General features: G+C 44.8%; 1 protein-coding gene across 2 annotated transcripts in view; it reads left to right on the top strand.

Annotated features, from left to right (window-relative positions):
* The window catches only part of ACSM3 (acyl-CoA synthetase medium chain family member 3), a 70,255-nt gene that overhangs the window by 2,345 nt on the left and 42,050 nt on the right, over positions 1-25,860 (top strand). The window contains exons 1-5 of one of the 2 annotated variants that reach the window (XM_040356856.1): positions 18,147-18,254; positions 23,376-23,608; positions 24,044-24,254; positions 24,422-24,629; positions 24,705-24,848. In XM_040356856.1, the coding sequence (XP_040212790.1) occupies positions 23,405-23,608; positions 24,044-24,254; positions 24,422-24,629; positions 24,705-24,848 (767 nt within the window). In that variant the 5' untranslated portion in view covers positions 18,147-18,254; positions 23,376-23,404. Of the gene's footprint in view, positions 1-18,146; positions 18,255-23,375; positions 23,609-24,043; positions 24,255-24,421; positions 24,630-24,704; positions 24,849-25,860 lie in introns of those variants that run through there. The other variant, XM_040356855.1, reaches the window with a different exon arrangement.

Genomic DNA, 25,860 nt, shown 5'->3' with positions numbered 1-25,860 from the left:
CCACCGTATCTGTGCCCATCAGTTCCGCCTTATCTGTCCCTATCAGTGCTGCCTTATCTGTGCCTATCAGTGCCCACCAGTTTAGCCTATCAGTGCCCACTAGTGCCGCCTCATCAGCGCATATCAATGAAGGAGAAAAATTACCTGTTTGCAAAATGTTATAACAAACTATGAAACATGATTTATTTATTTTTTCAAAATTTTTTATGTTTTTTTGTTTAGCAAAAAATAAAAACCCCAGCAGTGATTAAATACCACCAAAAGAAAGCTCTATTTATGTGAAAAAAAATGATTAAAATATCATTTGGGTGCAGTGTTGTATGACCACGCAATTGTCAGTCAAAGTGCGTCAGCGCTGATAGCTGAAAATTGGTCTGGGCAGGAGGGGGGCTTAAGTGCCCAGTAAGGAAGTGGTTAATGGGACAAAAAATAAGATAAATAAGAAAAAAATAAAACATTTTAAAGCACCCCCATCTCCGCATGCTTGCGCAGCAAAGAAAACGCACGCATAAGTCGTGCCCCAGAAAATTTAAACAGTGTTCAAATCACACATGTGAGGTATCACCGTGATCATCAGAGAGAGCAATAATTCTAGCAAAAGACCTCGGGGTAGATCCACAAAGAAAGTATGCCGGCGTAATTTCAAAATTCCTGTGTCGTATCTTTGTTTTGAATCCTCAAAACAAGATACGACGGCATCTGGGTTAGATCCGACAGGCGTACGTCTCCGTACGCCTTCGGATCTTAGATGCAATTTTTCGACGTCCGCTGGGTGGCGTTCCTGTCGTAATCCGTGTCGAGTATGCAAATTAGCTATTTCCGACGATCTACAAACGTACAAGCGGTCGTCGCATTCTTTTACGTCGTTTCCGTTTGGCTTTTTCCTGCGTATAGTTAAAGCTGCTATCTGGTGGCGTACTCAATGTTAAGTATGGCTGTCGTTTCCGTGTATAATTTTGAAAATTTTACGTCGTTTGCGCAAGTCGTCCGTGAATGGGGCTGGACACCATTTACGTTCACGTCGAAAACAATGACGTCCTTGCGACGTCATTTGGAGCAATGCACCCTGGGAGTTTTGACGGACGGGGCATGTGCAGTTCGTTCGGCGTGGGGACGCGCTTCATTTAAATGAAACACGCCCCCTACTGGCCGCATTTGAAATCCGCGCCCTTACGCCGCGAGAGATACCCTACGCCGCCGTAACTTACGGCACAAATTCTTTCAGGATTCAAAGAATAGCAAATTAAGTTACAGCGGCGTAGCGTATCTCACATATGCTGCGCCCACGCAGATGTATGTGGATCTGCCCCCTCCTCTGTAACGCTAACCTGGTAACCATTATTTTTTTTTAAAGCGTCGCCTATGGAGATTTTTAGGTACCGTAGTTTGTTGCCATTCCAAGAGTGTGCAAAATTTCAAAGCATGACATGATCGGTATCTATTTACTCGGCGTAACATCATCTTTCATATTAAACAAAAAAAAGTGGGCTAACTTTACTGTTTATTTATTTTTTTATTCATGAAAATGTATTTTTTCCCTAAAAATTGCGTTTGAAGGACCGCTGCGCAAATACCGTGTGACATAAAATATTGCAACAATCTACATTTTATTCTCTAGGGTCTCTGCTAAATATATATATATATATATATATATATATATATATATATATATATATATATATATAAAACATGTTTGAGGGTTCTATTATGTAATTTTCTAGCAAATAATACAGATTTTAACTTGTAAGCAACAAATGTTAGAAATAGGCTTAGGTGTGAAAGGGTTAAAAGCATCTGCCTATGTATTTTACAGTGAAACCAGAAGTGACACAATAGTTGTTTCTGGTTTCTTAAGGCCCGTACACACGATCAGATTTTCCGACGGGAATTGTGTGATGACAGGGTGTTGTCGGAAAATCCAACTGTTTGTACGCTCCATCGGACAATTGTTGGATAGCATGCTTTAAAATTTTCCGACAACAAATGTGTGTTGTGGGATTATCCGATCGTGTGTACAGAAGTCCTTCGAACATAACTCCAAAGTACAAACACGCATTCTCAGAAGCAATGCTAACCATAACACAACCTTAGCAGAAGTTGCCCAAAGGGTGGTGCTAAAGAGCTGAAAAAACCCATAGTTTTGTGTTTGTTGGCCGACAATTCTTTGCCGTTTGTGTGCAAGACAAGTTCCTGGCCAACGCCCCTCGGACAAAAGTCCTACACTTTGTCCGTGGAAAATCTGATCGTGTGTACCAGACTTAACACACTGTGGGGCACACATTTAAAAGAGATGTATGGAATTTTTTTCCCCGAATCATATTTACCTAGGTAGATGCAGCATCAGTCCCCTTACGGCTCTAACACTAAAAACAAGCAATCAAACATCGCCGATCGCTTGGTTCTCAGGGCTCTGTGAGCAGAGAGCTGGTGGCTGTCAGCACCGCTCTGGCTCCGCCTCGCTCAATGGAGCGCTGAGCTGTGGAGGGGCCGGGAGCAGCTTGGCTGAGGCCAGCAAGTGTCATTAGTACAGAGACAGTGTATAGCATTAGCACTAATCACTGTATTAGTGTCACTATTGATGTAAGTTAGTGTACCCCCCAGCCAGCATCAGCTAGTGTCAGATTGGCCGCCACACTATCACAGTCCCAATATAAATCGCTGATCACCGCCATTACTAGTAAAATAAAAACAAATTCCAGACACTATACCTTTTAACGCATACCAAAAAAATATACACTTATTGTGACTTTTGTTTACCAAAGACATGTAAAGCAGGAAGTAAAAAAAAAATATATATATATTTTTAAATCTTCTGTGCATATTGCAAAAAAATAAAAAATCCAGCAGTAATCAAATGCCACCAAGAGAAAGCTATATTTCTGATGAAACCTTAATTTGCGTACAGTGTTGCATGACCGCGCAATTTCCAGTTAAGGTAGCGGCGTGTTAAAAATGCTCTGGTCATGAAGGGGGTAAAATCTTCCAGAGGTCAAGTGGTTAAAATCCAGTAAAACACACTGTCACTTTGCTCTGCACATGCTCAGTTGCTCTATATTCCTAGGCACAGCCAAGTTTGTAGAGGCCGATCTGCCCTCCTATCCTCTTCAGCCAAGAAAGCAGCTATCTTAGCTACTGTTTGAAATGCAACTGCCATGGTTCTGTACATCTGATCAGTTATGACATGCCACCAGCCATTTAATGGTTTGTCAGTTTTGTTGAGGACAAAAGCAAATGTGACAGTTTGCAATCTCAGCATTCCAGGAATGTAACAGTTTTTTAAATTCATTAAATCAATGGGTTTTTAGTTCGCTTTATGATTTACTGCTGTTCAGGGGCTCTGGGCTTCAGCAAAATGGCAACCTCCAGCAATAGGAAACAGGAGCAATGCTGGAGGCAATTTACAGCACACACTAACTTTGGTACCGTAGCATAATTATTAATGTGAAATGTATGTTGCTTGCTAAAGAACATTATTTTTTATCAAGTTGTTATGGGTAAAGTTCCACTTTAACCACTTAAGACCCGGACCATTATGCAGGTAAAGGACCTGGCCAGTTTTTGCGATTCAGCACTGCGTCGCTTTAATTGACAATTGCGCGGTCATGCGACGTGGCTCCCAAACAAAATTGGCGTCCTTTTTTCCCCACAAATAGAGCTTTCTTTTGGTGGTATTTGATCACCTCTGCGGTTTTTATTTTTTGCGCTATAAGCAAAAATAGAGCGACAATTTTGAAACCATTTTTGGGACCATTGTAATTTTCAGAGTAAAGGGGGCTGAATACAAATGCACACCACACTTTTCATATATTTATTTGTAAAAAAATGTGGTCAATTAGATAAAAATCCCAATAAAATAATTTTTTTGATTGTAACATGACAAAATGTGGAAAATTTGAAGGGGTATAAATACTTTTTCAAGGCACTGTAGCATCAGAACTGGACCACTGAGCAGTGAATTCAAGTATGGTTTAAGGAGCACAACGTTTTTTTTTGGTGCTGACTTGGCCTCAAAATTCTCCAGATCTCAATCATGCATCTTTGGGATGTGCTGGAAAAACAAGTCCAATCCATAGAGGTCCCACCTCGCAACTTACAGGACCTAAAGGATCTGCTAGCGATGGCTTGATGCCAGATACCATGGCATAGCTTCAGAGGTCTAGTGGAGTCCATGCTTCAGCCGCTTATGGTGGGTGGTCATAATGTAATGGCTGATCAGTGTATGTTAGTAGGAGCATGTATAATGCTTTGTGGCAGAGCATGGGGCTAATAAGCCCACCAGTGAAAAGCGAAACTCTTTAACCACTTCCCGCCCGGTCAATATACAATTAACGTCCGGGAAGTGGTTGTGAAATCCTGACCGGACGTCTATTGACGTCCTGCAGGATTTCATGCCGGCGCGCACCCGTGGGGGCGCGCAGCGCGGCGATCGGTGATGCGGGGTGTCAGTCTGACACCCTGCATCTCCGATCTCGGTAAAGAGCCTCCGGCGGAGGCTCTTTACCACGTGATCAGCCGTGTCCAATCACGGCTGATCACGATGTAAACAGGAAGAGCCGTTGATCGGCTCTTCCTCACTCGCGTCTGACAGACGCGAGTAGAGGAGAGCCGATTGGCGGCTCTCCTAACAGGGGGGGTTTGCGCTGATTGTTTATCAGCGCAGCCCCCCCTTGGATGCCAACACTGGACCACCCGGGAGTGCCCCCCCCCCCCCGGTTGCCAAATGGGGCAAAAATAAATAAATAAAAACAATCGATGCCAATCAGTGCCCACAAATGGGCACTGACTGGCAACATGGGCACTGACTAATGATGCCCAGCAATGCCATTAGTGCCCACCTATCAGTGTCCATCTGTGCCACCCATAAGTGCCCATCAGTGCCGCCAAAGAGTGCCCAGTGCCGCCTATGAGTGCCCATCAGCGCCGCCTATGAGTGCCCATCAGTGCCGCCTATGAATGCACATCAGTGCAGCATACCAGCGCCACCTATCAGTGCCCATCAGTGCTGCCTATCGGTGCCCATCAGTGCCACCTCATCGGTGCCCATCAGTGCCGCCATATCAGTGCCCATAATTGAAGAAGAAAACATACTTATTTACAAAATAAATGTACAGAAAAAAATAAAAACTTAATTTTTTTCAAAAATTTCCGTTGTTATTTAGTTGTTGCGCAAAAAATTTGAATCGCAGAGGTGATCAAATACCACCAAAAGAAAGCTCTATTTGTGGGAACAAAATGATAAAAATGTCATTTGGGTACAGAGTAGCACGACCGCGCAATTGTCATTCAAATTGCGACAGTGCTGAAAGCTGAAAATTGGCCTGAGCAGGAAGGTGCGTAAGTGCCTGGTATGGAAGTGGTTAAATACCAAAGGAAGTACATTTCTGTATCATCTTCAATGGTAACTAAAAATTGACAGGTTAACAATATACTGTGTATTTTTTTTTTTTTTTATAAGCTCCTTATTGCATCGGTTTGGAAAGTATCTAGCTCTTTTTTTAAACAATATTGTATCTGCTAGGGCCATTTCCTGTAGAAGATCATTTTACATTTTCCCAGTTGGTACCATTAGGAACCCTTTCTGAAACTGGAGATTAACCACTTCAGCCCCGGAAGGATTTACCCCCTTAACGACCAGGCCATTTTTTGCGATACAGCACTTTGTCGTTTTAACTGACAATTGTGCAGTCGTGCAACGTTGTACCCAAACAAAATGAATGTCCTTTTTTTCCCACAAATAGAGCTTTCTTTTGCTGGTACTCGATCACCTCTGCGGTTTTCATTTTTTGCACTATAACAAAAAAAGAGCAACAATTTTGAAAGAAAAGCAATCTTTTTTACTTTTTGCTATAAAAAAATATCCAAAAAAAGGAATTTCTTCATCAGTTTAGGCCACTATGTATTATTTTACATATTTTTGGTAAAAGAAAATTGCAATAAGTGTATATTGATTGGTTTGTGCAAAAGTTATAGCGCCTACAAAATAGAGGATAGATTTATGGCATTTTTATTATTTATCTATTTTTTACTAGTAATGGTGGCGATCTGCGACCTTGATCTGTACCCAGCGTTCCAGTTAAAAAAAATATAGACTTCAATGAAAAGAGGCGAGGAGGGTTAGAAACCTTTCGTTTTTTTTGTTTTTTTTCTGCGGTCTCCTCATTAGGGAAATTCATATGCCTTTTGTCACTAGGAATGAAAGTGAAGGAAAATCCGTAATTTTGAGTTAAAAGATAAGTCCGGTCTAACACTAAAATCGCTACATCTACAGACATGCACAATATAAGCCTAACCTATCTAGCCCTATAAAGACGAAATCAGTATACTTACCTTTTTTAACCACTTCCATACTGGGCACTTACGCACCTTCCCGCCCAGGCCAATTTTCAGCTTTCAGCACTGTCGCACTTTGAATGGCAATTGCGCGGTCATGCTACACTGTACCCAAACAAAATTGGCGTCCTTTTTCCCCCACAAATAGAGCTTTCTTTTGGTGGTATTTGATCACCTCTGCGATTTTTTTGTAAATAAGTAAGTTTTCTCTTTCAATTACGGGCACTGATATGGCGGCACTGATGGGCACCAATGAGATGGCACTGATGGACATTGATGAGGTAGTACTGACGGACACAGATGAGGTGGCACTGATTGGCGGCGTTTGTATGCGGCACTTATGGGCACACATAGGCGGCACTGATGGGCACACATAGGTGGCACTGATGGGCACACATAGGCGGCACTGATGGGCACACATAGGCGGCACTGATGGGCACTCATGGGCGGCACTGATGTGCACTCATGGGCGGCACTGGGCACTCAAAGGCGGCACAGATGGGCACTCATGGGCGGCACTTATGGGTGGCACTGATGGCTACTTATGGGTGGCACAGATGGGCACTGATAGGTGGGCACTGGGCATTGATGGGCACTGTGGGGTGGCACTGATGGACACTGTAGGGTGGCACTGATGGACAATGTGGGGTGGCACTGATTTACCTATGTTGCCAGTCAGTGCCCATTTGTGGGCACTGATTGGCATCTTTTTTTTATGTTTTTTTTTATACAGACTTTCTGTTTTTTTTTTACAGACTTTTTTTTTTTTTTTGGGGGGCTTTTTTTTTTTATCTGCCCTTCCCTGGTGGTCCAGGGTGGGCTTTCCTGGTGGTCCATGTGGCGATCCGAGGGGGGGGGCTGCGCTGATAAACAATCAGCGCGAACCCCCCCTGTCAGGAGAGCCGCCGATCGGCTCTCCTCTACTCGCGTCTGTCAGACGCGAGTGAGGAAGAGCCATCAACGGCTCTTCCTGTTTACATCGTGATCAGCCGTGGTTGGACACGGCTGATCACGTGGTAAAGAGTCTCCGTGAGAGACTCTTTACCGAGATCGGTGTTGCGGGGTGTCAGACTGACACCCCGCAACAACGATCGCCGCGATGCGCGCCCCCGGGGGCGCCCAGCGGCTCAGAATCCTGAGGACGTCATATGACGTCCAGTCAGGATTCTACAACCACTTTGCCGACGTCAATCTGTCATTGGCGGGCGGCAAGTGGTTAAAACCGATCTGGTCTCTAGCGACAGAAGCTCTGCAGAGGACACAGCCGACAACTGCTTTGTAATGTATGGGGAGTGACGTCACCCATAGAATTACTATGGGGCTTCCGTTGTCGGCTGCCTCTTCTGCACCAACCTCCACAGCGAAGCCGCAGCTTACAGCTCAGTGTGGGACCAGATCGGATCGGCTTCAGATTTATTTTTTATAGGCTTAGATAGGTTAGTGTTAAATCATGTCTGTAGATGTAGAGATTTTAATTTTAGGGTGCACTTATATAACCAAAACAGGAACAGGGGAACATTTTAATTGCAGTTTATGGGGCAGATCCACAAAAGGATTATGCCGGCGTATCTATTGATACTCCGGCGTAATTTTAAATTTCCTGCGTCGTATCTTTGTTTTGTATCCACAAAACAAGATACGACGGCATCTGGGATCGATCCCGACAGGCGTACGTCTTAGTACGCCATCGATCTTAGATGCAATTTTCGGCGGCCGCTAGGTGGCGTTTCCGTCGAAATCCGCGCGAGTATGCAAATTAGCTATTTACGGCGATCCACGAACGTACGTCCGGCCGGCGCATTTTTTTAAACGTCGTTTTCGTTCGGGCTTTTTCCCGGCGGTATAGTTAAAGCTGCTGTTCTGAGGCGTACTCAATGTTAAGTATGGCCGTCGTTCCCACGTACAATTTTGAAATTTTTACATAGTTTGCGTAAGTCGTTCGCGAATAGGGATTTGCGTAGAATGACGTCACCGTCAGAAGCATTGGCTTTTTCCAGGTTCATTTCGAGCATGCGCACTGGGATACCCCCACGGACGGCGCATGTGCAGTAAAAAAAAAACTTTGTTTACGTCGGGTCACGACGTATTAACATAAAACACGCCCCCATTACATCCATTTGAATTCCGCACCCTTACGCCGCCAGAGATACACTACGCCACCGTAACTTATGGCGCAAATTCTTTTTGGATTAGAAATAAAAAAAATAAGTTGCGGCGGTGTAGTGTATCTTAGATACGCTGCGCCCGGCGGAAGATTACGCGCAGGTACGTGGATCTGCCCCAAAACCTATATGCACTGTTGCTGCCTTTTCTGATTTATGTGTTAATTCCAAAATAATGGACTTTATTCACTTTGGCATATCGATTATTCCGTCTAGCAGACTGTGTCTCAACCTACCTTCTGTATGCTCATTCATGCTCAGCCCATCATTTACTCTGATCCATACCAATACACTGAGTTCATTTACCACTAAATGGTCTTGTGTCTGTTTTCTGGTACTAATTCACAGCCACTTTAAAGTTATCTATGCTCCATGTTCTTATAAGTACTTGCAGTCATTTTCATTCAACCAGATGTGTCAGAGGGGCTGAGGTTGTTCTTGGAGTCAAGGCACAGAACAGAGAACCCAAATTACCAAGCGGCTTCTGCGGGGATAGCAATACAATACAATAGCTAGTTTTAACTTGGGGCTCAAACACCAGCATGGGCTAGAGCTAGGCATCCAATAGCCACTTCTGGTAGTTGGGGGTCCAGTTGCATGACATTAGAAGCTACTAGAGACTAAGACACAGAGGCTGACTGTGAGTTCCAGTACCACACCACATTTTCTACTGGTGAGAATCTGCATTCCAGGCTGGTTAAACGATGGTTGGAAGATCTCCCCATCACTGTTATTGTGAGGAGAGTCTAATCCCCACAACCCTTGTCTGGTGGTTGTTAGTGTTGAGCAGAATATGCCATATTCGATTTCGCGATATATCTCGAATATATATTCGAATATTCGAGATATATTCGCTAATTCGAATATTCGTGATATTTTATCGAAATTAAATGATTGCGATTTTTCGCTATTGCGAATGCGAAAATAATTGCGATTTTTTGATAACTGCGGTAGGAGCACTCTGATTGGCTCAGAATATTCGTGATATTTTATCGAAATATCGCAACATGCGAATGCGATATTTATTGCGCAATTTCGAGAAATGCTGGAGGAGCGCTCTGATTGGCTCAGAATATTCGTGATATTTTATCGAAATATCGCAACATGCGAATGCGATATTTATTGCGCAATTTCGACAAATGCTGTAGGAGCACTCTGATTGGCTCAGAATATTCGTGATATTTTACAATACAAAATAATTGCGAATATCGGCAAATGCTGTAGGAGCACTCTGATTGGCTCAGAATATTCTTGATATTTTACAATACAAAATAATTGCGAATATTCGGCAAATGCAGAAGGAGCACTCTGATTGGCTCAGAATATTCTTGATATTTTACAATACAAAATAATTGCGAATATTCGGCAAATGCGGAAGGAGCACTCTGATTGGCTCAGAATATTCGTGATATTTTACAATAGAAAATAAAAAGTGTTTTGCATTGGTGGTGATTCTTTACTCTATCCATCTGTCACAGCCGTTTGTCAATCAAACACCTTGAAGATTGAACACGTTCATGCTGCATGCTTTGGACTTTTTTTCACTTCACATATCAAAGACATTTTTATGAAAGATTATTTTTCTATTATTGGGACTATATTTCTTTATATATTTGTTTCACTGTGTATTTCACAAGTTATTTGCGCTTGCTTATTTTATAATTTGCCCACATGTCTTGTCACTAGACATATTTTTTATTCTTGTAGAGCGACTCCATTTTCTGTCTTCTATTAATTTATGTTGTATAACATTTTTGAGTTGCTGCTGTATTCTCCCCTTTTTTAAGGTATGCGCAATTTTTTCCTTCTTACAAAAAATAATAATATCAAACATACAAATATTCATAACATACACATACACAAAGCCCCCCCCTTTTGCATCAGAGACAATCAGAGTTCTCCTACCACAGTTATCGAAAATTCGCAATCATTTTTCGCATTCGCAATAGCGAAAAAAATCGCAATTTTTTTTTTTTCAATTTGGCAACATAAAAGGATCGCCTCAGCTTAGCTACTCGGCCCAGGGTCTCTAATCATACCAGCAATGCTTTTAGACGTCGATAGGATGTGATCTGTTTTAAAAATCAAATTGAAAAAAATGCGAATATTCGGAATTGCGAATATTCACCGCGAAATTCGAAATATAGCGCGATTTCTCGAATATGCTATATTCGAGTCGAATATTCGCAATGCGAATATTCGTGAGCAACACTAGTGGTTGTGGGGTCTGCAGGCAGAGAGCTTATCAGAATCTGGAATCCCTCTTTAGTATTAGGTGGGACCCCAGATAGCCCCCATGTGAAAGGGTATAGGGTGTAGTATCCCTACCATGCCCGGACTGGCCATAGGGCATACCGGGCATATGCCCGGTGGGCCGGTAGCGGCCCGCGAATGGCCCTTGGCGGGCCGATCGAGGCCCGCGAACGGCCCTGGGCGGCCCACGAACGGCCCGCGGCGGCCCGCATGTCACTTCTACCCAGAGGTGTACCAAGGCCCTTGGAGCGGACTGGGCTGGGTTGCAAGAATGCATTTGCCCCCTGGGCTGCTCTAATGTCCTGCAAAAAGGCCACTGAGCTGGCCGAGTGCGCCACCTGCCACAAGTTGTGGATTGTCCACTGGCCACGTCACCTGCCACAAGTTGTGGATTGTCCACTTGCCATGTCACCTGGCCACGTCACCTGCCACGTCACCTGGCCACATCACCTGGCCACATCACCTGCCACAAGTTGTGGATTGTCCACTGGCCACGTCACCTGCCACGTCAACTGGCCACGTCACCTGCCACAAGTTGTGGATTGTCCACTTGCCACGTCACCTGACCACGACACCTGCCACAAGTTGTGGATTGTCCACTTGCCACGTCACCTGCCACAAGTGGATTATGCACTTGCCAAATCACCTGGCCACGTCACCTGCCACAAGTTGTGGATTGTCCACTGGCCACGTCACCTGCCATGTCACCTGGCCACGTTACCTGCCACAAGTCGTGGATTGTCCACTTGCCATGTCACCTGGCCACGTCACCTGCCACATCACCTGGCCACATCACCTGCCATGTAACCTGGCACAAGTTGTGGATTGTCCACTGGCCACGTCACCTGCCACGTCAACTGGCCACGTCAATTGCCACAAGTTGTGGATTGTCCACTGGCCACGTGACCTGGCCACGTCACCTGCCACATCACCTGCCACGTCAACTGGCCACGTCACCTGCCACAAGTTGTGGATTGTCCACTTGCCACGTCACCTGCCTCAAGTTGTGTATTGTCCACTTGCCACTTCATTTGCCAAGTCACCTGGCCACGCCACCTGCCACAAGTTGTGGATTGTCCACTGGCCACGTCACCTGCCACGTCAACTGGCCACGTCACCTGCCACAAGTTGTGGATTGTCCACTTGCCACGTCACCTGACCACGACACCTGCCACAAGTTGTGGATTGTCCACTTGCCACGTCACCTGCCACAAGTGGATTATGCACTTGCCAAATCACCTGGCCACGTCACCTGCCACAAGTTGTGGATTGTCACCTGGCCACGTCACCTGCCATGTCACCTGGCCACGTTACCTGCCACAAGTCGTGGATTGTCCACTTGTCATGTCACCTGGCCACGTCACCTGCCACGTCACCTGGCCACATCACCTGCCATGTAACCTGGCACAAGTTGTGGATTGTCCACTGGCCACGTCAACTGGCCACGTCAATTGCCACAAGTTGTGGATTGTCCACTGGCCACATCACCTGCCACGTCAACTGGCCACGTCACCTGCCACAAGTTGTGGATTGTCCACTTGCCACGTCACCTGCCTCAAGTTGTGTATTGTCCACTTGCCACTTCATCTGCCAAGTCACCTGGCCACGCCACCTGCCACAAGTTGTGGATTGTCCACTGGCCACGTCACCTGCCACAAGTTGTGGATTGTCCACTTGCCATGTCACCTGGCCACGTCACCTGCCACATCACCTGGCCACGTCACCTGCCACAAGTTGTGGAATGTCCACTGGCCACATCACTTGCCACGTCAACTGGCCACGTCACCTGCCACAAGTTGTGGATTGTCCACTTGCCACGTCACCTGCCTCAAGTTGTGTATTGTCCACTTGCCACATCATCTGCCATGTCACCTGGCCACGCCACCTGCCACAAGTTGTGGATTGTCCACTGACCACGTCACCTGCCACAAGTTGTGTATTGTCCACTTGCCATGTCACCTGGCCACGTCACCTGCCACATCACCTGGCCACGTCACCTGCCACGTCAACTGGCCATGTCACCTGCCACAAGTTGTGGATTGTCCACTTGCCACGTCACCTGACCACGACACCTGCCACAAGTTGTGGATTGTCCACTTGTCATGTCACCTGCCACAAGTGGATTATCCACTTGCCAAATCACCTGGCCACGTCACCTGCCACAAGTTGTGGATTGTCCACTGGCCACGTCACCTGGCCACGTCACCTGCCACAAGTTGTGGATTGTCCACAATGCAATGCAAGCAATTAAATTTTTTAATGTTTTTTTATGGTTTTTCATAATTTGCCATCATTTTTGAGATTTCTAATGTAAAAAAATAGGTCACCTTTAAAAACGCCTATAAACGAAATCGCGGCAAAACGCCGGTACCGCGTTTTGCCGCGTTTAGCAGCGATTTGCCGCGATTTGCATCTGAAACGCTAAAACTTTTGCGTCTGAACCCAAAATTTTGCTTCTGAAAAAAACGAGCCTAAACCCAACTGCTTTAAAACGCAAAAAAATACGAATGTGTGCATGGACACATAGGATAACATTAAATGTGTTCAGGGGCAGTTGAAAAAAATACCCAAATGGCCTGCTGGCCTGCATTTGATGGGACAAAGTGGCTGCATTTGATGGGGCACAGTGGCTGCATTTGATGGGGCACAGTGGCTGCATTTGATGGGGCACAGTGGCTGCATTTGATGGGGCACAGTGGCTGCATTTGATGGGGCACAGTGGCTGCATTTGATGGGGCACAGTGGCTGCATTTGATGGGGCACAGTGGCTGCATTTGATGGGGCACAGTGGCTGCATTTGATGGGGCACAATGGCTGCATTTGATGGGACAAAGTGGCTGCATTTGATGGGCACAGTGGCTGCATTTGATGGGGCACAGTGGCTGCATTTGATGGGGCACAGTGGCTGCATTTGATGGGGCACAGTGGCTGCATATAATGGGGCACAGTGGCTGCATTTGATGTTTTTGTTCAGTTTGATTGCTTCCCCCCAAAAAAAATGTTGAGCACCAGTGTGAGCCAAAAGGCTTGCACTCACAGATACTCCACTGAAAAGTTATCAATTCTCAGGTCACTTTTCAGAGGCATTTGACAGACAGTAAGGAGGTGATACCTAATTTCCTCCATGCCTGTTTTAACCTCAGCCAGTTCCTCCAGATATTTCACTTTGTACTTCACCTTATTTTCATTACTCTTTATAGGTATTAGATGTTCTCTCACCTTATTCTTTGCACATCTAATACATAATGAGAGTTCTGGAATTAAGGTGGAGTTCAAAGTGAATTTCTACACCTAAGTTGAGAACCCCTTTCAGAAGATTTGAGGATATTATTAAACTCAGAGACTGGTGGACTTAGGCCATCATAAATTGAAATTCTGCCAGTTCAGCAGAAATTTCAATCTATCAATGTGCAGACTGGTTATACAGAATCCGATCTATCAACTGACTTCAGTACAACAATGGGAAATGTCGACCGATTTCTCTCTGTTCCAGCAATGTGGAGTGATTTCTCTCTCTGTGCCACAAATGTGGAGCAGTCTCTCTCTCTGTGCGGGCATCCCATCATTAACCCCCGCCGCGTGACCCCCCCCCCCCCCCCCCGGGCTGCTCAGTCTAAAATGCCCGGGCCTATTTTTTGTCCCAGTCCGGGCCTGATCCCTACTCATTCACACACAAAAAAGATGTCGCCTAGAAATAAAGACACCCAAATGTTTGACAAGTCCTTTATTAAAAATATAAAAATTCACCAAAAGGATCCCTTGTTGTAAATTCACTGTCAAAGCCGATGACCCACTACGCAGTGCCAAACCCCTATGGTAAGACTAGCTGAATGACAGCTCCATGAGATGTCATCAACTATATAAATGAAGGGGCAGGGATAGTGGTCACATCAATGTCCAAATATGGCCATGTGACCATTTGTATATATGGCTGGGGTTCCCAACAATGTTAGTAAATGGGATGGGTGACATCAGTGGTTGGTAAAGATGAAGAAGGCACAAGCAGCTGCTGCTTCCTGAACAACCACTGACAGCCAGAAGCTGTCAAGCCATAAACATTCAGACATTTGAACGAACATCCGAATAGCCAGTGTTCGGTCCAAAATTACATTCAGACTGAACACTGAGTTCACCCCTAGTCCAAACCTGACAAATAAATGAAAGACAAAAATATACATTAAGACCTCATTCACACTGCGGTAAAAAAAAAAAAAAATTACAAGTGTTTTTTATTCAGCGCCAGTTTACACCAGATGTAGTTCTGTTCAGTTTTGTGCGCTTTTTTTATGCACTAAAAATGCATGCACAGTGTTTTCCATGTATTTCAATGGCACTAGTTCACACCATGCAGTCAGTTTCCGGTGCAGAAACTGACTGCAAGGCGTGAACTACAGCCATTGGAATACATGAAAAACACTGTGAATGCATTTTGTACAGAAAAAAAGTGCATGGAAACTGAACGGAACTGCGTCTGGTGTGAACTAGCACTTAAAGAGGAAATAAACCCTCTTGAAAAAAAACCCCTGCAAGAAATAGGCATAATGAGCTAGTATGCATAGCATACTAGCTTATTATGTATTACCTGAGATCGAAGCCCCCGCAGCGGTGATCGTTCCTCACCTCCGCCGCCGCCATCTTTCCCCGAGTGTCTTCCTCGCATCGCGGCTCTGGCACTGTGACTGGCTGGAGCGAGAGTTATATGGACAAAAAATAGAAAGCTGGGAACCACACTGTTTAAATACAAATATTAATGAGAGCTTGCATCGACTCACTATCCAAAAGGAAGTGGGACTAAGTGGCCAAAAAGCTACATACAAGGGAGAAGGACTGTGCCAGGGAGAAGGAATTGGTCAAGGTGCCACAAAATAGCACACAGGGATATAGCAATCAAAAAAATAGAAAACAAAAATGATGGGAAATTAAATGACAAAAATGTATTATTAAAACAAGTGAAATACAAAAAGATGCTTTTCCACCTACAACCATCTTAAAAGACAACGTTGTCTAAAACAAAAACATTTAGGCACCGTTATGCATCCACATACCCAAACAATCGTGCAGTAACCATATAACCATGGAATGTATGGCTCGGTATCCCCAATTCTGAGCATAATGCACTCCTGATCCTAGCATTCTGAGCATAACGCACTCCTGATGCTAGCATTCTGAGCGTAACACACTCCTGATCCTAGCATTATGAGCGTAACACACTCCTGATCCTAGCATTATGAGCGTAAGACACTCCTGATCCTAGCATTATGAGCGTAACACACTCCTGATCCTAGCATTCTGAGCGTAAGACACTCCTGATCCTAGCATTCTGAGCGTAACACACTCCTGATCCTAGCATTCTGAGCGTAAGACACTCCTGATCCTAGCATTCTGAGCGTAACACACTCCTGATCCTAGCATTCTGAGCGTAACACACTCCTGATCCTAGCATTCTGAGCGTAACACACACCTGATCCTAGCATTATGAGCGTAAGACACTCCTGATCCTAGCATTATGAGCGTAAGACACTCCTGATCCTAGCATTCTGAGCGTAAGACACTCCTGATGCTAGCATTCTGAGCGTAACACACACCTGATCCTAGCATTATGAGCGTAAGACACTCCTGATCCTAGCATTATGAGCGTAACACACTCCTGATCCTAGCATTCTGAGCGTAAGACACTCCTGATCCTAGCATTCTGAGCGTAACACACTCCTGATCCTAGCATTCTGAGCGTAAGACACTCCTGATCCTAGCATTCTGAGCGTAACACACTCCTGATCCTAGCATTCTGAGCGTAACACACTCCTGATCCTAGCATTCTGAGCGTAACACACACCTGATCCTAGCATTATGAGCGTAAGACACTCCTGATCCTAGCATTATGAGCGTAAGACACTCCTGATCCTAGCATTCTGAGCGTAAGACACTCCTGATGCTAGCATTCTGAGCGTAACACACTCCTGATCCTAGCATTCTGAGCGTAAGACACTCCTGATCCTAGCATTCTGAGCGTAACACACTCCTGATCCTAGCATTCTGAGCGTAACACACTCCTGATCCTAGCATTCTGAGCGTAACACACACCTGATCCTAGCATTATGAGCGTAAGACACTCCTGATCCTAGCATTATGAGCGTAAGACACTCCTGATCCTAGCATTATGAGCGTAACACACTCCTGATCCTAGCATTCTGAGCGTAACACACTCCTGATCCTAGCATTCTGAGCGTAAGACACTCCTGATCCTAGCATTCTGAGCGTAACACACTCCTGATCCTAGCATTCTGAGCGTAAGACACTCCTGATCCTAGCATTCTGAGCGTAACACACTCCTGATCCTAGCATTCTGAGCGTAACACACTCCTGATCCTAGCATTCTGAGCGTAACACACACCTGATCCTAGCATTCTGAGCGTAACGCACTCCTGATCCTAGCATTCTGAGCGTAACACACACCTGATCCTAGCATTCTGAGCGTAACACACTCCTGATCCTAGCATTCTGAGCGTAACGCACTCCTGATCCTAGCATTCTGAGCGTAACACACTCCTGATCCTGGCATTCTGAGCGTAACGCACTCCTGATCCTAGCATTCTGAGCGTAACACACTCCTGATCCTGGCATTCTGAGCGTAACACACTCCTGATCCTGGCATTCTGAGCGGAACGCAATCCTTTAAAAAACACACGTTTTTTTCTGGGCAGAATCGTACGTTTTTGGTCCCTTAGGGCTTATTCAGAGGGATGATCAGTCCCATCATCTGTACAGAGCCGCTGGTAGGTTTAATTCTGTGTTGGCACTTTGAAAGAAATAAGTTGGTTTTGCGTCGCGGTTTGGGCACTCGGGTCCAAAAAGGTTTGCCATCACTGCTCTAGGCTTACCTGTAGGTAAAAGTGGTCTGTAAGGGTTTACAACCACTTTAAGGATCTGAATGCAGCTGCATTCTTTTTAGTGAAAACATTTACACAGCTGAAAAAAAATAGCAGAAAAATGTTATGCATTTAAAAAAATGGATTAAAAAGCAGGTATCATTTTGCCGTGGTGGAAGTTGCTGTCGCCATAGTAGTGATTCAGAGAGCAGGCTCAGCTGAAAATGGTTCCATGTGTTTTTTATATGGTTTATAATCTCCTAAATCTATGATGACAGGAATTCTCTTCTGTCCCAATGAAAGCTACCCCTGACATACAGTATAATTTATTTACCACTAGATGGGAAGTTTTGGTCTAGAGCAGGAGTCTCCTTATTCTCAGTACCACAGGTCCACAATGTATATTTTGCATATATTCGCAGGCCAAAAAATTTCCTGAGTCCCCCTGTAGATTGTGTATATTCCTTTTTGGGGTTTTTAGTCAGTCATTTAACTTTACACATGAACTATATAGTTAATAATACTGCCTCCTAACTTGTGCAAGCTCTGCTCTGACCTCTCCCACAGTGACAAGTAACAAGAATACTTTGAACTGAGTCAGGAAATAGACGGATCACATATCTATGATCTTGGCAGGCGGTCTGTGAGTATTCCAATTAAAATGACCTGTTTTCTCTAAACTCTGAATATCCGACATTGCTTGTGTTGTTTTGTAATTGCTCTAGGAAATTTGTAATGAAATGCAAGAGATCTGTAATTAGCTGCAGGCAGAGTAAAATATCACTTTCTTTGCGGGACACGAACACCACACAAAATAAGGTCTGTTTTTATCAATGCAATGGGCAATGTGCTGGAGGAACCCACAACAATGTTTTGTTGTTCTGACTTCTCGACACTGGTGGAAGGTGAAATATATGCTTTTCTGGAGAAGCAAGCCTGAAAACTTAGGTCTAAAATAGTTAAGAAGGGTGTAAACAACATGTGCTTTCAATGAACTTTTTGTGTCTAGCTGGGGTCATGTTCACCAGACAGAAACTGAGTTGTGTAGTAAATAAAAGGAGAGGACTAGCATGCATGGTCCAACTGCCCCAGGGAAGAGTGCTGCGGAGCTTGCTCTAACGTTACATGTGTGTACAGGGTCAAATCAGGGCAACAAAATTCCACATGCTCTGCGTAACATTTGGTCTATGGTAACTGTGTGTTTCATTGCTACCTGAAGACCCTTCACTAGGGGAGCAATTTGACAGACGATGGAACACTGCTCTGACAATGTGGTTGGTGAATGATTTTCTGCCTGCTAAACCCATATAATTCCATCCTTAGACCCCTTTCACACTAGGCGGACTCTGTCTCAGCGGAGTCCGCCAGCTCCTGCCAGCTCAGTGGGAGATCTCTCTGCTGAGCCGGCGGATGACAAGTCTCTCTCTGCTCACTGAGCGGGGAGGGGTTTGTGCAGCGCTGCTGTCTCCTATGGAGAGATCTGATGAAAACGGACAGCATGTGCGTTTTCATCAGATCTTACCCGATCCGATCCGCCATGGACGGATGGTGATATATCGCCATCCGTCTGATTTTAGGGGATCGGATGTCAGCGGACATGTCTCCGCTGAAATCCGATGCTCCATAGAGATGTATGGAGCGGCCGTAAAGGTCTGCCGACAAATATGACAGGCGGACCTGAACGGTCCGACCGTGTGAAAGGGGCCTTAGGCCGGCTATAGATTGTTCTAATCGTGTATAGGCAGGCTGTATGTAACAAATTGATTGATCAATCAACTTTGGTTAAACCAGTCTGGCAGATTTTACTTGTGATTATTGGTGCCCCCCCCCCAGGAAAATACAATGTCTCGGCAGGAGGGATTACCCTGTCAGCACTGTCTTCCCAGATCTTTACTTGGCAAGCTGCAGGACCCTTGTGTGTTGGAATGAACCTTTGTCACCATGCTGATACCATACACTGCTGTCTGTTGAGCTGGACCTTGTAGTCTGCTTTACTGGTTTGTGTTTTTTTATATACCGTATTTATCGGGGAATTGCGCGCTCCGGCGTATAGCGCGCACCCCTAAAGTGGACCCGCATTCCTGTAAAAAAAACATTTTAGTACTTACAGTTTTGGTGTCTTGCGCGGCGTCCATCGGCGGCCTCGTCGGGCTCGGCGTCCGTCTGCGGCTTCGGTGGTGTCCTCCTCTTTGGGTCCGGCGTCCTTCTGCGGTGTCCTCCCCGCTCGATCCCCGATTCCCGCGCTGAGTTTGAACTACTGCGCCGGCATATACCGAGCGCAGTACACTCGTGAATAGTCGGGCAGGCTCGGCTCCTCTCGCGGTCACGTCCTGTGCGTCCTGTACGTCCAGGACGTGACTGCGAGAGGAGCCGAGCCTGTACGAGTGTACTGCGCTCGGTATATGCCGGCGCAGTAGTTCAAACTCCGCGCGGGTATCGGCGTATATCGCGCACCCACGATTTTGCCCTGAATTTTAGGGCAAAAAAGTGCGCGGTATACGCCGATAAATACGGTACTTTGTCCGTGTTGATGGGGGAATCGTGCAAATGTCTTTCCTGCAACCCGTGGTACAATAAGCCTGCCCATACACGGTTCGAATCTCGGCCGGTTCCTCAAACTGGAACATAGATCAAGAGGAATGTGGTCACGCTTTTATTGTTGCATCTTTAACCACTTGACAACCGGGCACTTAAACCCGCTTAATAACCAGACCAATTTTCAGCTTTCGGTGCTCTCACAGTTTGAATGACAATTACTCGGTCATACAACACTGAACCCAAATGACATTTTTGACCTTTTTTTTCACACAAATAGAGCTTTCTTTTGGTGGTATTTAATCACTGTTGGGTTTTTTATTTTTTTGCGCTATAAAATAAAAAAGACTGAAAATTCGGTAAAAAAATGAATTTTTCTTTGTTTCTGTTAAAATTTAGCAAATTTGTTCTGTTAAAAAAAAAAAAAAAAAAAAAATTTAGCAAATTTGTAATTTTTCTTCATAAATTTTATCCAAAATTTATACTTCCACATATCTTTGGTAAAAAAAAGTACAAACTAGTGTATATTATTTGGTCTTTGTGAAAGTTATAGAGTCCAAAAGCTATGGTGCCAATATCTGAAAATTGATCACACCTTAAAGCGGTTGTAAACCCGCATGGAATTTATTTATTTTTTTCCTCCTGTAAGGGAAAAGTCATAATGAGCTAATATGCACCGCATATTAGCTCATTATGAAATACTTACCTCGGAACGAGGTGCGTAGCACTTACCTTGTTCACGCCGAGCGAGATTTCATCTTGCCTCGGCGTGTCTTCCGGGTATCGCCGCTCCAGCGGTGTGATTGGCTGGAGTGGCGATGACGTCACTCCCGCGCGTGCGGGCGGGAGATTTAAAACTCGGCAAGGTCCGGCGGCTGCCGGTCCTTTCGCCGTAGATCCCCCCTGCGCATGCGCAGCGGCGCATTGCGAGGGGAATATCTCCTAAACCGTGCAGGTTTAGGAGATATTCTCCATACCTACAGGTAAGCCTTGTTATAGGCTTACCTGTAGGTAAAAGTACAAAAAGTGGGTTTACAACCACTTTAAGTACTGATTTCTTGAGACCCTAACATGCCAGAAAAGTACAAATACCCCCCAAATGACCCCTTTTTGGAAAGAAAACATTCCAATGTATTTAGAAAGATTCATGGTGAGTTTTTTGAAGTTGTAATTTTTCCCACAATTTTTTGCAAAAATCAAGATTTTTTTCCCCACAAAATTGTCATATTAGCACTTGCCCTGGGCCCAATCTTTGCTACCTGTGAATTTGGGGCCCCGATGATGGCTTTGCAGAGAAGACACGGGAGGCTGTTTTTCCCGAGCTAGCCAGCTGAGAGGAGGCGGAGCCGGGCGCTCCACTAACGCTCTGACCCCGCCCCACGCAGCCTGTATGCTCAGAACAGTGATGGATTGGGCGCGTCAGTGGAGCTCCCGACCCTGCTCCCTCTATATTGGCTGGGGAATACAAAGGTGTGGGACGGGGCCGGGAGCTTCACTGACATGCCCACTTCGATCACTGTTCTGAGGATACAGACTGCGTGGGACGGGGTCAGAGCGCATAAGTGGAGCTCCCGGCCACACCACCTCTATTCTGGCTAGCTCGGGAATACAGCCTCCCATGTCTTCTCTGCACTCTGCAAAGCCATCATCGGGGCCCCAAATTCACAGGTAGGGCAGGCCCCCCAACAAACGTCAGTGGAGCTCCCGGTCCTGCCCCCTCTATAATGGCTGGGGAATACAGAGGTCTAACCCTGTCCCATGCAGTCTGTATGCTCAGGGTGGAGCAGAGAGTGGAAGCCCCGCCCACAGACCTCTGAAAGTATGTAGAGAGCTTGGCTGGTCAGGTATGTCCTTACACCCATAAAATGTCTGACTGCTTAAACACTGAGCTGTGTTATTCAACTGTAAAGCTGTGCGTTGCTGAAAGTTCTCTGACCGTCTCCTGTAGCATGTCTGTAGTCTTTAACTGTCTCCTGCAGTATGTCCGCAGTCTCTGGTTGTCTCCTGCAGTATGTCCGCAGTCTCTGGTTGTCTCCTGCAGTATGTCCACAGTTTCTGGTAATCTTGTGCAGTATGTCCGCAGTCTGGTAATCTCGTGCAGTATGTCCGCAGTCTAGTAATCTCCTGCAGTATGTGAGAGATGATACCAATCTGAAAACTGCTGATCCCTTGGCTTTGCTTCCATCCCACTAAACCAAAATGGTGCTGGCTATGCACAGGTGCATTGGATAGAAGAAGATCCTGGACTGCCGCACTCCTTAAAACGATATCTTTATTGTACAAATGAAATCCAAAAAACAACCAAAATTATGCAGTCAAAATGAAGTGAACAACAGGAAAAGGATGGCTGACATGTTTCACATCATGTGATGCTTACTAATTATGAGTGATAATGCAGATTATGGACACTCCCATGTGCGCGCACAGGAGGTGCGCGGGAGCGCGATACTGGGAGGACGTTATATAATGTCCTCCCAGAGTTAAGGAACCGCCCTGTAGCCGTTATTCGGCTATGGGCCGGTTATTAAAGCGGAGGTTCACCCTAAATCGAAACTACTGTTTAATCAGAGCAGCTCAGTATGTATATATACAGATTGCTATCCATCATTTTATATACCATTGCAATACCTTTAATCCAGAGTCAATTGCAGGCACTTCCTGGTTTCCCTCCCGCGGGAGTGGGCGTGTCGTTTCATCTCTCAGCGCCCCAGTGTCTGCTGGGACTATTTTGCAACGTCTCCTGGGAGCACAGTGTCACGCTTCCCAGGAGACGATTCAAGAACCTGTGCCTATCGTCACAACGGGGCGTGCACTATTCATGACGCCGGCCCATTCCCAGAAGTATTTGCTTGTGGGGTTTATAATGACCACAAGCAAGATGGAACTTTCCTGCATGAAATTTTAAAGTCATTATTTATGGCCGAATGTCATTGCGAAAGCCTAGAAAATACAGACAAGTGAGTACACGATAAACAATGTTAAAAGCAGTAGATGCACATGTAAAAAAAAAAAACTCATCCAAAACACAAATAGTCCAACAGGCATATTGAGGCAGGATTGCTGACAGCCCAGGGATGAAGGGCAGAACTAGCTTTCTCTCGCTTCCTGGGTTCTCCTTTAAATTCATATAGAGTATAGAATATATAAGAAGGATAGGACTTAGCATATGAAGGACAGGGCTAACTTTATTATTGATTATTTTATTTGTATTTCTTATTTTTCTCTATAGATTCATCGTTTGACAAAGCAATTGTTACCATGAATATTCTTCTTAAAGTCAAGCCATTCACCCACCATTTCACTCCAAGAGTTTGTTGCAGATTTTTCAGCAAGGATAAGATTTATTTTGTCCCTCAAAATTTCACAGACTATGACCATATTCAACAGATCTATAAACCTGAGGTGCCAGAATATTTTAACTTTGCAAGTGATGTCTTAGACAAATGGACAGCTGCTGAGAAGGTAATCTGCTCATTATCCATTACAGTAAAACCTTGGTTTGAGAGTAACTTGGTTTGAGAGCGTTTTGCAAGACAAGCAAAATGTTTTAATAAATTTTGCCTTGATATACAAGCGATGTCTTGAAGCATGAAGATGTCTTGAAGATGTCTTGAAGCGATGTCTTGAGTAGCGTCATGTCACAAATGAGTATAAAAAAGAAGAGATGGTTACATTTATTGAAGGTACAACATTTAGAAACGTATTGCTACACTTAGAGGCGCCTCTCTTCTCTTTTATACCCTGTAAAAAAAATGCTTTGATATACAAGTGCTTTGGATTACAAGCATGTTTCTGGAACAAATTATGCTCGCAAACCAAGGTTTTACTGTATTATTAATATTTTTTTATCTCACTATCAGACACATTTTCTAAATGTTACCACTACTTCTTTCCTAGGATGGCACTAAGAAACCCAACCATGCTCTATGGTTGATAGATGGTACTGGAAAGGAGATTCAGTGGAGCTTTGAAGAGCTGGGCTTCCACTCTAGAAAAGTGGCTAACATTCTTTCTGATGCCTGTGACCTGAAACCAGGAGACAGAGTTATTGTCATTTTGCCCCGGTTACCAGAATGGTGGCTGCTTAATGTTGCATGTTTAAGAGCCGGTATGTACATCGCAGCCTTGGAATTTTTAAATTGCACCGATTGTCATTTAGCATTTTGGATGAGCAATATTGCTGTGATATTTGCTTTACCTAAAGAAAAAGAATACACAGTAAGTATAAATACAATAACTATGAGGCTTTTACGGTGATAATGATTTCCATTACAGGTCTGGTTTTAATTCCTGGGACAACGCAGCTTACAGCAAAAGACATTCTACACAGACTACAGGCATCAGAAGCAAAGTGCATTATTACTCACGATGACCTGGCACCAGTAATAGACAACATTACAGCACAAGCTCCATGCTTGAAAAACAAAATGGTGGTATCTGGAAGTCCAAGGGAAGGTTGGCTGAGTTTCCAAGAGCTTCTCCAGTAAGAATTTTTAATAAGCCTTTTCTGTTGTAACACTAAAACGGTGATATTAAACCTTCTTTGAACTGGTTTTAGGGCAGCTAGTGACACACACACCTGTGTGAGGACAAGGAGCACCGACCCAATGACTATCTATTTCACTAGTGGAACGACCGGCGCCCCAAAGATGACAGAACATAGTCACTGCAGCTTTCCAATTGGATTAACTGTTAATGCAAGGCAAGTAGCGTGATGTTATATATGATTCTTCAATACCTTGCTATCAGGAGAATGCAATATTGGAAGTACCAATAAACAAGTTACCTGACATTACTGTTAAAAATGTAGTGAGTACAGTCTAAGGATATTTTCTGATGTATCTTTTACAGCCATTCTGGATGAATTCTGGTGATTTTCTCACCTAATGCTTTTTCCAGCTATCAATGGAAATGCATTGAATTTTAATTCCAGGTATGGTTTGTATTGTGCTAGACCAATGTTAGTATGCATATTCTATACCCGTGGGATCATTGTGGAAATGGATAACCACTGTTGTAGTCAATACTGCTACAGTGGTTGCCTTGGTCTTCAGAATCCCATGCTCAGTGGCTGCCAATTCAGAGAATTCCTTACTTTTCCCTCAATGAATGCAACATGCTCTCTGATTGATGAGGCAGGATGGTGGCATTACATAATTCAACTGGTACAAGCAGAGAAGGCTTTGCATTCAGTGACAGAAATGCAATGAATATTTGTGGTTTCCTCCAACATATCCAGGAAATGTGACAGTTCAGATACCCTGATCTCTTTAACCCCTTGCCACCCACGCTATAGCCAAAAAAAGGCTACAGTGCGGCTCTCCAGTTCTGGAAGGGCGTCTTCCCATGTGCGCGCCCCCCACGCATCCCCTGTGGCGTGCATCAGGAGCGCTCTGAGTGCTGTATTCTTTGGCAAAGGACCCATAACAGCAGCCCTTTACCCAGAGGCGATTAAGTTTGCATGTGTTGCGCTATATAAGTTTTCATTCATTCATGTGATCAGCGGTGTCCAATCACAGCTGGTCACATATAAACAGACTTGCTGGTTATCAACATTCCTTTCCTCACACACTGGGCCGGATTCAGAAAAGAGATACAACGGCGTATCTCCTGAGTCCGGCCGTCGTATCTATGCGACTGATTCATAGAATCAGGTTACGCATAGATATCCCTAAGATCCGACAGGTGTAAGTATCTTAGGCTGCAATTTTACG

Source organism: Rana temporaria, chromosome 6 (genome assembly GCF_905171775.1).
Source record: "Rana temporaria chromosome 6, aRanTem1.1, whole genome shotgun sequence".
Taxonomy (NCBI): Eukaryota; Metazoa; Chordata; class Amphibia; order Anura; family Ranidae; genus Rana; species Rana temporaria.
This window is presented reverse-complemented; position numbering and strand designations above follow the sequence as displayed.